This window comes from Caloenas nicobarica, chromosome 4 (assembly GCF_036013445.1).
Source record: "Caloenas nicobarica isolate bCalNic1 chromosome 4, bCalNic1.hap1, whole genome shotgun sequence".
In the NCBI taxonomy this organism is placed as follows: Eukaryota; Metazoa; Chordata; class Aves; order Columbiformes; family Columbidae; genus Caloenas; species Caloenas nicobarica.
In genome coordinates, this window is record NC_088248.1 from 15,572,190 (window position 1) to 15,585,932 (window position 13,743).

The following is a 13,743-nucleotide window of genomic DNA, read 5'->3' on the forward strand; positions in this document are numbered from 1 at the left end:
TGACATCTGATATATTTTCTAGGTCAGCATCTTGCTGCAGATAAAGAAGGTCTAAAGCTTTTGGTCCAGTATAACAACATTTTAACACTGAACATTAAAGCTTTACGAACAAAAGCAGCTGTTTCACAGAAAATTTTAATTGTTTTGGAAGTCTGCAATTTTTCCCTTTTAATTGGAAGCTGCTGAACCAAATTCAGGATCTAGTTATGAACCTAGATGCTCAGCTGTGAGAGGTTTTGTAGTTTCATTTACAGAAAATAAACTACAAGTTTAACAGCTTACGTTTACCTCAGAATGAAAACGCTATATTTTTCTTCTCTAGTTACTGCATTTACAAAAGATGTCAAAAAAGCATTAGTAAGACCCAGCTAATTACAGTGAAGCGATAGCATTAGAACTGTCAGTGAACAAGCACAGCTTCCAGTGTCTCACAGATATGCTGAATAATCTGATGACTTCTGAAAGAGACTTTTTGCCTTTTTAAAGAACTCTGTAGTAATTTCTGAGAAATGCAGTATATTTTAAGGCAAAATAAGCCAGTCCACATCTGGACAGATAAGGTAAAAAAGCCAAAACTGTTTGGTTAGGAGAGGTGACAATGACCAGAGTGATTATGTAGTACTTGATTTTCTAGAAAAATGGGCAAAAATATTATCTCAATTTGCATTTAGTATGATTTTGATCTATCTGAAAAATTCAAACTGGACTAGTTATCATAGGTAACAATCCACTACTACTACAGAGTGTTCTAAACACATAGAAAAGGAACATTTGAAAAAAAAAAATGAAAGCCTTTCTAGGCAGATCAGTGAAGCTGCTAGTAAAACAGAAAGGTCATCAATAAATGTTTTATCATTCTTGTATTTGAAGCAGGATGAAACTCATAAGCATTCCTCTATTTGGACAGTCTGTACAACTAGTCAGAATAGACACTGTCACTTTAAAGAGGAATGAAATTAGTTTCAAAGGGAAGAACTCCTACATATGAGACTGCTACTTCTGAAGTTAACTGGAGGTCATATTCAAATTCTCTAAAAAAGATGGAAAACCAAGTTAGAGTAGTGGTAGGGTAGATTTGTTGTACTTGGGTTCTAAGCCCACTCACACCATAGGCATTGAACGAGCTATGCTTAAAAAGTTGTGATGCAAAAAATCGCAGAGAATACTGGAAACATTATGGTTGGAGCTGAGAATATGTAAGCCATTATAATAAAACCTGAAAAATTCAAAGATTACTCCAAAGGAAATAAAAGCTAGAATTCACAGGTTTCCAGTTTTAACAGGGCAAAAACTTTGCTTCCTTGTTAAATGATAGCAAGCAACTTGTAAAAATCAGTCCAAGTACTATACATGAGCGCATGCTGCACTTCAAGTGACTAAAGGGTCATTTCAAATTTCTCAAATTAACCAGAGCTGCACACTCCGAATTTTTCTTCTAAAAAACACTGAATGCACTTCCTAAAAGACAATGATACATACAACATTATTATATTCTTCTCTAACCATTTTTATTTTAAAGAAATGAGACTCATGAAATCAGGCTTCCTAGTTTAGAAGTTGCTGTGTAACTGTCTGACAGTCTCCTCTAATTTTCAACCGGTTTTGGAGAGGAAGAGATCTTGAGGACACAAACCTCTTAGAAGTTCCATAAAAATATCAGGCTTATTTAATCTCTAATTTATAGGCTATTCGATCTGACAGAGACTCCTGAGCTTAGAAATCAAATGAAGCATGAGGCAAACAAATATCTTTACTTCTGCTAAGAGAAAGTCTGTTTAAAACTTTGCCTCCTGTAAGCACCAACTATCTGGCCAACCAGAGTGAGTGTAGCCACAGTTTGGCTGCTACTTGCCAGCCAAAGACGAGACCTGTGCGGAAGCTGAGGTGGAGGAAGGCAATACCCAAAAAGTCACTACAAATGCACTGTGCACAGATCAATTCATTTACATTAACACTGTGCAACGTGTCCACACACTGACAAGGAAAACCAAGATGAATGTAGATGCCATATCTGCTTATTTCATAAACTGCTCAGTGTGGATTCGTAACATTTTTAATGGATATTAACATCGAAGTAGAAGGAAACACTACCTGTAGCAGTATGTATTTAAAACAAAGATAAGTTTGTAGAATTTGTTTCAAACATAACTTGCAAAAGGCTAATTTCTCATTGAGAGACTTCCTTCTCATCCACTCATTTCCAGTAACTCCACTGTCCTCTCTAAACCAGTTGATGTCTCTCTGAACATAGGCTCGCAGGCTCCATCCCAGCATCTAGGAATGGTGTGTAATCTCTATCTGTTTGGTGAGATGCCCTTGTTGTTATGCCCTTTCAAAACTGAAAATATTCCTTTATTCTGTGCTGGGAATAAGTTACCAGGCAACCAGTAGGAATTAAGAGAAAAACAGAGTTAATACCATATTTTTGCTTAGGGCAATCACACAACTCATTTGTATCCTCATTTATGACAGCAACTGCTCAGAAAAGAGCATTAGATGTGTGTCCCAATAGGTTTTTGCAGTGTGTTTCAGAAATCTGGAGATTCACTCCACAGCTGATTTTATGGTGACTGTTCTGAACAGCTAGAAATACAGGAGTTTTCATAATCCAAAGCTAAAATTCTCTAAATTGAGCACACAGTATCTTGAAAGAGAAAATTAAAAAGAATATCTTCAATTTACTTTTTGTCATTACAAAATTCACACACATTAACAAGATGCAGAATTTTTACTTCACTGCTTAGCTGCTAACTTCATGAAGAGCATCGGAAGTTCTCTTACAACATTCTTGTTTTGCTGCAAGCATGTCATCTAATCTGGGTCGTTTGCTCTTCATGGTTTTCAACCACAGGTCTCCTGCCATACACCAAACAGTAACTACAACTGTTCACAGCTTCCAGAAGAGGAACTAAACTGCACTTACTTTAGCTTAGAGATCCTGGCTTCTGTAGTTTCAGTAAGACTTTTTGTTTCTTCTTTCCACCGAACTGTTGCTTTTTGCTGAGCTAGTAACAGACGTCTAAGTTCAGCAGTAGACTTGTGACTGGTGTCTTCCATTTCCTTAAGTTGAGCTTCATACCCACTTTCTTTCAGAGCATACTCATGCTCCATTGTGCTTATCTAGGAAAAAGTACAAATAGGGCACAATCAAGTCTCTCATTTGTTACTTTTTCTTTTTTATAACACTTGAGTTAAATTTATAACCATTTGTTGAAAGCGTGTAACATACAATAATTAAACTTGTAATTATATGCTCAAATAGATGCATGTTCCCAGAGCCAATTTAAGCAAATAGTACAACTGACAATAAAGGATAATGAGCTGTGTATGCTTATTTTTGTAAATAATCTTTATCCTTCTCCCTTGTGTTTTCTCCACAGAAACACGTTCTTTCTTTTTCATCTAGTTAAATGCATTAGGAATTTCTTAACTGCATCTAAAATCCTTTGTACATCAGAGGAAAATGAAAGCAAGCAATATATATTATCTGCGACTATGATGGAAGCCTGTCTGATTAAAAATGAGATAGACAAAAGATGTGGTATATATATTTTTCAAGACTCTGATCCTTTGCTGTTAAATTACATTTGACCAAAGGGTTCTGGAGTTGGAACTAGATTTCCTGTTTAATTTCACTGCTTCCTTTAGCTTGTGGTGCAAGTGGTAACTGGATTTGAGATGGTTCCCATTCAGAATTTGTAAAATTGTTCACTGAATTCACCTTCATTGCTGTGGATTCTTAGATCCTTTTTCAATACTTTTATACGCCTGGAGTTAAGAGCAAAACGGAAAGTACCAGTCTTCTCTGTTTAGAAAGCACATCAAGGATCAAAGTTGTTAGTCCCTTCAGAAGCCAAAGGTACCATGAATCTGCTGAGGTTACTATTAAGTCATTATCCCACCTGCAGTCTGTTCAGTTGCATTTAACAGAACACATTCAAAAAGAACATCCGTCTTTCAGCTAATTATCTTGGTTGCAACTACTCCTATAGAAATATATTCTCTGTCCAGAAAATACAGAACCAGTGTTCGATAACCATACTATTAAATTATGTATTAGTTACGCACTGCTCTGACAATGTGGTGGACTAAGAAGTAGAGGAACATCCTGGACTGAAAGTCACACAGGGATTCCTAACACATTAAAGACAGTAGATAAATGAAGACCTGGCACTGGAATAAGTGAAGGAAGCTTAAAGGAAAATAAGTTATTATGTTATTCTTTTTATCTTACAAAAAGCAAAGAACAATTGGGGTCCTCTTAACGAACAGAACTTAAGACATAATAATACAATTCAATTAGCAGAGATTGAGTTACTCAAGAGATTCTGAGGACACACAATGCTACAACAAAATTATTTTTAAGCAGAAACCAGGAAGCATAATTGAAACTTTCATCCTTCATTTAAACTTTCGATTATTTTCTCATAGAAATGCTGCCTTACTAAGCAAATGTCAGTCTTACATTAAAAAAAATAACATATAAACCATACCTTTATTTTAGCATTTCGTTGAGCCTCTGATGCCAGTTTTCTCAAGCACTCCATTTCTTTTTGCAGTTGCTCATTCTCTTGCTGAAGTTTTAGCCTGTCTTCACTGATGAAGACACTCTTCTCTCTTTCTGAAGCCAGAGTGCTTTCCCATCTAGAGACAACTTCCTGGCAACGAGATTTCTCTTCCTCATAGCTGAAAGAGAAGAAAAGTCTTGTTGGAACTCAAGAGTTGAACAACTCCAGAACTAAAGAAAAAGGAAAGGCTGAGGGAGCTGGGTCTCTTTAGCTTGGAGAAGAGGAGACTGAGGGGTGACCTCAGTAATGTTTATAAATATATAAAGGGTGAGTGTCACGAGGATGGAGCCAGGCTCTTCTCGGTGACAACCAACAGTAAGACAAGGGGTAACGGGTTCAAGCTGGAACACAAGAGGTTCCACTTAAATGAGAGAAGAAACTTCTTCTCAGTGAGGGTGACTGGAGTACTAGAACAGGCTGCCCAGGGAGGTCGTGGAGTCTCCTTCTCTGGAGACATTCAAAACCTGCCTGGACGCCTTCCTGTGTAACCTCATCTAGGTGTTCCTGCTCTGGCAGGGGGATTGGACTAGATGATCTTTTGAGGTCCCTTCCAATCCCTAACATTCTGTGATTCTGTGATATATTAGGTCAGATCTTGGGGCTGACCCTGTACAGCTGTTCCCCTGTTTCTTCCTCAAAGTTTGTTATCAGCTCAGCGCATTTTATGGGCTTGACAGCTAAAACCATACACAACTCAGCAAAGGGAATTCATAAAGACAATCTAATGTTGCAGCAAGCTCAGGAAAATGACAACGTGAAACAGAAGATTTTTATTTTCTTAACTTTTCCAGATTCCCAACTGAGGATTATTCTGGTGACGTGACAGGATTTACGATCAGCAGAGTACATAAATGACTGAAGCTTTTAGAGAATCCTACAGTTTTCATGCTGAAAAAACCAACCTGGTCTAAAAATGTGTACCATATTGTAGTTTTTACCATTGTATAATATTATTTGAACTGCAATAACATCTGTTAGCTCTGAATACAGACCTGAAATTCAGTATGCTATGTAAACATAAAGTGTTTCTGCACATACTAGGAGATACCACACTGTAGGTGAATTTATGAAGTAATAAATTCTGTCCAAATATTTCAGAGTAACTTTTCCTACAAACAATATTGAAAAATGCAGTAAGATTCAAAATAATATACACCTCTTTTCATTTTTTTGTCAAACAACTGCTTGCAGTTCACATCTTTTAAAGAAACCCTTGGATTCTTTAGCGTGTTATCTCCTTTAATACTTTTATAGTGAATCATAATTGCCCTTGCTTCAGAATTACGGTAATTTTGTACTATTCTGGCTACTGGTTAAAACCACATTACAAAAACCTAACACATATTCAACAATTTGTCAGAAATAATTTCCATTATTTTCCATTCCAATTTCTGTAACATCCATTCCTTACTTCATTTCCAGTTGTTTCAGTTTATTTTGTGTTGTCTGCAGAGTTAGGTGAAGGTCACATTTGGTAGCTTCTGCAAGTAAATATTTCTGATGCAGTTGCTCTAGTTTTCTACTGTCAGATTCATATCCTCTGTCTTGCCTGTAAACCTGAAGAATAAACTTACATGTGAGATCATCTTTACCTTGCACTGGTGATCAGCAGTGTAGTACTGACGAGGAGGCTACTCTTCGTTGCATCCTATTTTCCAGTGTTTTAAAACAAAACTTAATTCCTATCATTGTTGGTGCTACTTGGAAAAAAGTTTTCAAAGATCGCGCATTCATTTAGTTTTCTGTCTACTGAGTTGAAGTTTAACTGGAACATGTACCAACATTCTTTTGGATTACGTCAAACATCTCTCCTGTTACTTTTTACACTTTTCAAAGAACCCTCTTTATCAGTTTAGTATTACTGCTTTAAAATGCTTTCCGGATTAAAAAAAACCCCACAAACAACCTTGAAATAATAACATGAAAATTTACAATTAAGAAAAACTACCCAAAAAATAAAATAAGAAAATTAAAGGAACAAAAAAATCCATGAGAAGTGGGAAAAATCAACATCACTTTTCTTTTTGAAAAGAGATCTTAAACATGATGTCAAAATGCATGCAATTGCCTTACCTTTTCAAGCTCTTCTTCCACTGCTCTCTTTTCTCTAATGGCACGTTCAATCTGACTCTGTTTTTCTCCACATTCCTAGTTTTAAAAGTCATATTAAAATAAATCTAAAAAAAAAAAATCTCAAAAATTCAAGAAATGCCAAACTCAAAACCCAGCCATTGTAAATGTAATTCTAGTCACTGGTGCATAGGCATTTGATTATATTTACCTCCTGATTATTTTCTCTATAGGATCAGTCTCATTCACTATACAGACCAAGACACATTAAATGAAATGCTGTTTTCATAAATTTAACCCATAAATAGGGGCATATACACCAAGCTCTTTTGGTCTCCCATTTAATTTGTTACAAGTTCCTTCCTCAATGATTCAAGAACATGATGACTCTGATGCACAGACTTTCTCTTAGCATACTTCATTTCATATACTTCATTTCTACATTCTCAACCATATATATGCAATACTGAACTTTCTGTGCTTTATGAATCTCTGCCCTGACTGTTAAAGACACCGCACACAGTCACTTTTGTCAAGTGACAGAAAAGACACCGTATGTTCCATTAAGTGTTCCATTTAAGACATAAAGTGCTATACAGTAGTAAAGCTCAGTCCTAAACAATTAGCCATAGTTGACTTTTACCTGAATTTAGTATCTTACTTGATAACCAAAACCTAGAACTCTCAAACATTTTGCTATCAAAACCACCTTCATCAGTCAACACCATACCATCTGAAGACCTGAAAGTTCTTCCGTTAGTCGAGAAATCCGCACATTATATTGCTTCTTTACAATGTCTACCTGTGATCAAAAACAAAGTACAACTAAAAAAATCAATCTCGTGAACTATTTTTCCATCCTCTTTTTATATATATTGCCTATATGTGGTGCAGGTATATAAATATGAAAATATATGGGACTGCAATAACTGACAAATCTTACTGTATAAATGTTAGAAGAATGTTTATTATCAATACGTACTACTTTAACTGAGGGTATTTAGGAAGAAAAGCAGAAAAGAAGACATCACAATAAGGCCCTTGAAAAACAACAATAAGACTATCAGGAAAGCTGCTGCCCACCAGGTGCAAGATATTTGCAATTTGTGTAACATTCTTTTTAGATCACATAACAAAAGTAGTACTTGTTAATATTGTAGCTGGAGAAGCAGGACAACGCTTTTTAAAATGCTTTTGATATATTCACTTTTACTGAGATAATTTCAAAATAAGAAATAGGGCATTTCTAATTTCTAACTTCTGATTAGTACATCACTGTCACAACTAGACTGAGTGGTTATCCCAGTTACTCCTGCACCTTCTCCAAACCATGTATGACATTAAATATTGCAGTTTTAAGTAATTCACACAATTTTTGTGATTCTTTCCGGTAACCACCAGATAGAAGGCACAAACCATCTTTATCCTAATTTTAAGGGCTCTGAAAATTTAGGTACTATCTTCCTGAAACCTCTCGAAATGAAAGGACTGGAAAGAAAAAGAATAATTTCATCCCTATACAGTCCATACACACATCATGTCATAGCGATGAAAGTGAAAGGAAGAAAAAATAAGTTACACCACTGGAAATCTGCATATGAGACGACTGATGTACATTGTTGTCCACTTGCAACAGAAAGAAGACATTGGCAACACATGCCTGTAACAAATTTTTATTTCCTCTGGACTTTGCCATAAAATAAAGCAAGTCTCTTTGACCTGCAGATAATTATTGTGGACCTCTAGGTATATTAGTCTGCAGATGGGATAACATGAAATAAATTAATTTTGTGAATAGTCTTTTATCAGAAGAGCTTCATTTTTTTCAGCTGCTCATAAAGACAATAACAAAAATCATAAAGAGACTACCACATTTTTAATTTCTCTGCCAATTTTGGGTTTCTAAGTGTGCTGTGATATTGAGCCTTTTGATTGTTAGCTGTACTTGGTAGAACAGTCTTACTTGCCTAAATATGGAATATTTTTAAGTACTGAGATGCCAAAAGAAAGTGTAACTTTCAACAGGTCCCATCACCTGAACATACATAAGCTTCCACCAGCAACTTCCAAGATGAGCCCATGTATCAGAAATTAAATTCCTTGATCTCAATACAACACACAGTCTGTTGATGTGCTACTGAACAGAATCTCTGAAATCAAAGTGCCATTCCTTACATCTTCACAGTGTCTGCACAGACATCGACACTTGTGCTTATTGAGAGATTTAAGAAGCTCATTTAGCTTGGAAGAATATATGGCTAGATAACAACGCTGAAGAGTACAGTAATGCCAGTATGCTGCCTTGCAACATATATCATCAAAACACTCTAAGATATGACCATGCACCATCAATAGTTTTTCACACTGAGGAAAACCAAAATATGTTCCCAACTGTTTATCATAGCATCACTGTACTGTGAACTACTGTAATAGGATAAAATTTATTAATATGAATTGATGTTGGCTTTTATTTTGCAAATTTACTAGCATTTTTAAACCATTTAACTCTAAAATTTCTTACAATGTCAACGAAGTTCTGTAAAAAATAAAGCAATTAGAATTCTGCATATCATTCATATAAACTTCCAGAAGAGGCTTTATATTTAATCTGTCAAAGATTGCAATTCCTTTTTGGATCATTTGACACTCACTATGCAGTGCCTTTACCTTATTCTGCGAACAGCTAAGCTAGGAGGAAAAAAACCCCAAACCTTCATCCGGGAAACTTGGGTACTGACTCATGCCTGGTTTGGGACTGACTTACAGTAGTTTCTATTCAACTGCAAGTCAGCTGTTTAGTTCCTTAAAAACCGATACACCAAACCAAAAAGTGTTACTTTGCTTACATTTACTGTGGGGTTTTGCAGAACATAAATCATGGGCAGAGATGTACTTTATGCAAGTAAGATGAGATTTCGGTTTAAGTTTTCAACAGCAATGTCAACTGTTTCTCCTTCTTACACATTCAGTATTTCCCCCACTCCCAAATAAAGGCAAGAAGAGTCCTAATCTTACCATTTGTCCCTCATTAGCCTCTAAGGCACTTGTTCAGCTCACACAACACACTCTTTGCAGGGCTAACCATTGAAAGAACATTTGCAAAGTTAAGCTCTATTCAGGAAAGTAGTTCAGGCAACAGAAATCATTCACAACAGCAGCCACAGAATATCAAAGAGTGTAACAAACTTAAAAATTTACCCTAGCATAAAATGAGGCCAGCTGCCATTGCTGTGACTATTCTAAGGCTCGATGAATCTAATCTGAACTGCTATATAGACACAAGAGGCAAATGCATGACCCACACGGACACTACCATCCTAACAATTAAAATCACATGTGTCTGAGCCCGCTCTGACACATTCTTGGAAAACAACAACAGAAACTTTGCTATAAATATTTAAACTTTTCTTTCAGACTTAACCCAAAGTTAAATCATTCCTTCTAAACATTACAACTTACTTCCTTTCTAATTCTTGCAGCAGTATCTTCCGCAAGTTGAGACATTTCATCTTTCATTTTTTTAATATCTTCTTCTTTTTGTTTCTCTGCAATCAGTGCCTAGAAAAAACAACAACTTTGAAATACTACTGATAATATTTCAGTCATGACATCATATGTAGCACTGAGAGCAGAAACCACACATAGCCACCGTTCAGAAAACCTTTTTTCCTTTTTACTTTGGAGTGGCTGACATCGAGACCCAACAAGAAAACTAGAACAGTGAGAACATTTTGCACTAAATGCACATTCCTGCAAACCAGAACCACACAAAAAGTTAGTGTCAGTAGATGCCTTTTTCTACTGGGACTTACTGGTACTTTCAGATTTTGGCTGGACATGGATTCACACAGAAGCAAGCACAGGAACTCAGAGCAAAAGGCAAGGCTATTCCCCAATGGGGGGGCCCCATTTGGGGCTGGCATCTGTAATAAAAACCAATGCCAACGCCACCACCTAGAAAGTTCTCTGTTAGGAAACTAAATACCTGTACACACATACACGCTCCTACATATAGCTACGCATTTTTTTATGCCTGCTGTACTAAATCACTTCTCTCCCAGAAAACTTAGAAGAAATAAAAAATTATAAGCAATTAAGGAATGTGTATGCAGTGCCTTTCATGGTGATAACAATAAACCAAGGAGCTCTTTAGCATAAAATTATGGTGAGAATTACAGGAAAAGGTGTCGTAAGGAACCCTTCCTGAGGAGGATGCAAGAAAGCTACTGATGTTAATATATAATAGGAGATGCTGGTCTGAAAAGATGACAGAAGGTAATATAGAATTCTTGATGGGAGAGATGAAAAACCTTAGGTGGCACTTAGAGAAAATGTAGATGCATAAACAGGGTGACTTTTTTTTGAGGAGGAGGATGTAAAACTTATTTTTTCATCCCTTTCTGAACCAGGGCCTGACAGGTAAAGGGAATTGTGGAAGATCAATTCATAAAGCAAATGAGATGCAGAAAGTTGAGGAAATTATAAAAAGGAAAAGATGTCACCAAAGGGTTTCCTAAATGACTATAAATACATGGGAAGAAAGACTATCTATCGCAAGATGATAATCCTCTTTTGTACAACAAGAATCACAGAAGTTGAACTGCAGCAAGGACCAGAACCTCCAAGCTTTGTCAATATCTTAATATATTCTGGAAGCAGGCCAGAAGCTAGCAGGATCTCCTTAGAGAGGTTAGTTCTTTTTTCTGCCAGAAAAAAGGAGGCACGTGTGCCTCCTTTGTCACAGAGCTGAAATCAGCAAGTGCAAAAAAGACAGCAGTAACTTTAATATTCCAAAAATTAAAAGTAAAAAGCTAGTTTAGATACTCAGGCGACTCCCTAAATTTGAAAAGCAACTTCAGACTAAAAGAGAACCTTGACCTCCTTAACTGCTCAACAGTTCAACATGCTAGCCCAAATAGGATCAATTCTAAGATTCTTCATGTATTCCCACAGACTTTAACTAATCTGGGTTTCATTTACTCATGTCTACAGTCATCAGATGTGCATTAAAGTTCTGTCTTACCAGTAAACACAATTCATTTGATTTCTAAAAGCCTGACTCAAACTGAAGCTTGGCATTAAAACACCGAAGCACCCATATTAGACAAAAGTTTACCACACCCTGTATCGTATCTCCTAAAAGGGTAAACAGCTGATACTTCAGGAAGGTTAAGAACTGGGAAAACAGGGTGACTTTTTTTTTTTGATCAGTAGATGCATGAAGACATGCTGGATTAGACCCTGTACTTTAGGTAGTTTTGGTGGATTGTTCTGTCATGAATTTGACTGTTTTCCTATCTATACTTTTGGTATACACATCATCTTATGACAGTTTAATCACATATTGTACAGAAAAATTTGTTTCAGGGCCTCTCCACTTGTCTAGTTTTCCTTGTCAACTCCTCCTGCACTTGCCTAATTCTGCTATGTCTTAACTGAAACGGGCTGATCAGAACTGCACACGGAGGTGCACTATATTTAAAAGCATCTTTAATTCTGATTCTGAACATTCTGTTCATTGTATCGAGTACCCCTGAGGACTGTGTGAATATATTAAGGGACATCCATACCATCTCCTAAACAGTTTTTTGACTGGTAAGACTAAATTCAGCACCCAATATAGCATATTTGAATTTCTTCTGCGATTTTATCACACACTAACAAATGCTTTTGCAATTTTTTCCTGACTGCAGACTTCACCAACTCATTACTCAGTCATTTTTCCAGATTTTTTCTGAACTCACTCATGCAGAACTCACTCTTTTGGTGACCTATGTCCATCACATAAGAAAAATGTCCCTTTAGTTTTAGCTATTCTTTCCTAACCATTAGTAAGTTATAAATTCATAATCGGACTTTCCTTTTTATTCTGACAGACCAATTTCTTTATAAGTATCTGATAAAAAACCCTGTCAGAAATTTTTGAAAATTCAAGTTCAGGTACAGTATTATCACTTGGATCACCTTTATCCAGGCGCTCAACATATTCTTTGAAATTTATACTGTGTGACAAGTCTAAGTAACATATGGTCATATCACAGTTTTCTATCTTACCCACTGCTAATTTTAGTGTAACAGAGATAACAGAAGCTTGCCCGTGTGTGCATGTACGCCTGGAAGAATGGATAATCAGGCACTTCACAACTGTAAGCAATGAAAGTATTTGAATACCTAAGAAATATCTTCATCTATTGCCTTACCTGACTTCTTTGTAGGTTAGCTTCTTCTAAGAGCTGTATGCAATCTTGGACTTTTCCAACAGCATCATACTTCTCCCTTTCTACATCAGCATACTTCGTCTGAAGCTCTTGGATTTGTTTCTCCAGGGCTGTTCTTTCTCTGGTCAACTGTTCAGCATCTTGGAGAGTAACACATAATCTACAAGACAGCAATGATTTTATTACTCATTTAACAATAAGATGCTTAATTGAGACACTAATTCTTTCAAACTAAACTAATATAAAGTATGTATTCATAAGTTGCCAAAACTGCATTCCTGGCTTTCTGCTTGTTCTTAGACAGAGTCTTTGAGTTGAATATTCATCAAGTCCTAGAAAGGAACAGAATTAAAGGAGTTAACTCAGATATCTAATCTCAGAAGATCCTTAGAAGAATGTGGCTATCCTGGGATACATCACTGAAAACATTCTATATTAAAACAGAACAGAACAACCCCAGAAGGTATAAAGTTTTCCTCTGTGGAGGAAATGGAATAATTGGATGTGGGCAATGAAGTTGCAGCTGTACCATTAGAACAAGAAAATCACAGGTAATTTTACAACAGCTCAGAAATTCTTATTGTTTAATTATGATTGTCAGTATTGGCAGGAATGAGAAAGGGCAAGAGAGTCTCAGAGGTATCCTCAAAAAATCTCAGAAAGTTCCACACGTGTTCCTGGTTCAATAAAGTTCACGGTTCTAAATATCCATAATGAACACTTTGGCAACAATGGATCTGCCTTTTCAAGCAGCCATGCTTTTTTACTTGCTAACACGTTTGTAATGAAACATATAAAGAAAGACAACCAACCACTCTATTTTTGTAGGATCAAACACCATTTTTGTAGAACCAATATCTTACAGAAAATAATAAAACTAGCTCATT

General features: G+C 36.2%; 1 protein-coding gene across 3 annotated transcripts in view; it reads right to left on the reverse strand.

The window, feature by feature from the left end:
- SCLT1 (sodium channel and clathrin linker 1) overlaps window positions 1-13,743 on the reverse strand; it is a 45,106-nt gene that overhangs the window by 11,701 nt on the left and 19,662 nt on the right. For all 3 annotated transcript variants that reach the window (XM_065634989.1, XM_065634990.1, XM_065634992.1), the window contains 7 exons: window positions 12,839-13,016; window positions 10,098-10,196; window positions 7,369-7,440; window positions 6,642-6,716; window positions 5,980-6,125; window positions 4,494-4,686; window positions 2,924-3,120 (listed from right to left, as the gene is read on the reverse strand). In XM_065634989.1, the coding sequence (XP_065491061.1) occupies window positions 2,924-3,120; window positions 4,494-4,686; window positions 5,980-6,125; window positions 6,642-6,716; window positions 7,369-7,440; window positions 10,098-10,196; window positions 12,839-13,016 (960 nt within the window). The remainder of the gene's footprint in view (window positions 1-2,923; window positions 3,121-4,493; window positions 4,687-5,979; window positions 6,126-6,641; window positions 6,717-7,368; window positions 7,441-10,097; window positions 10,197-12,838; window positions 13,017-13,743) is intronic.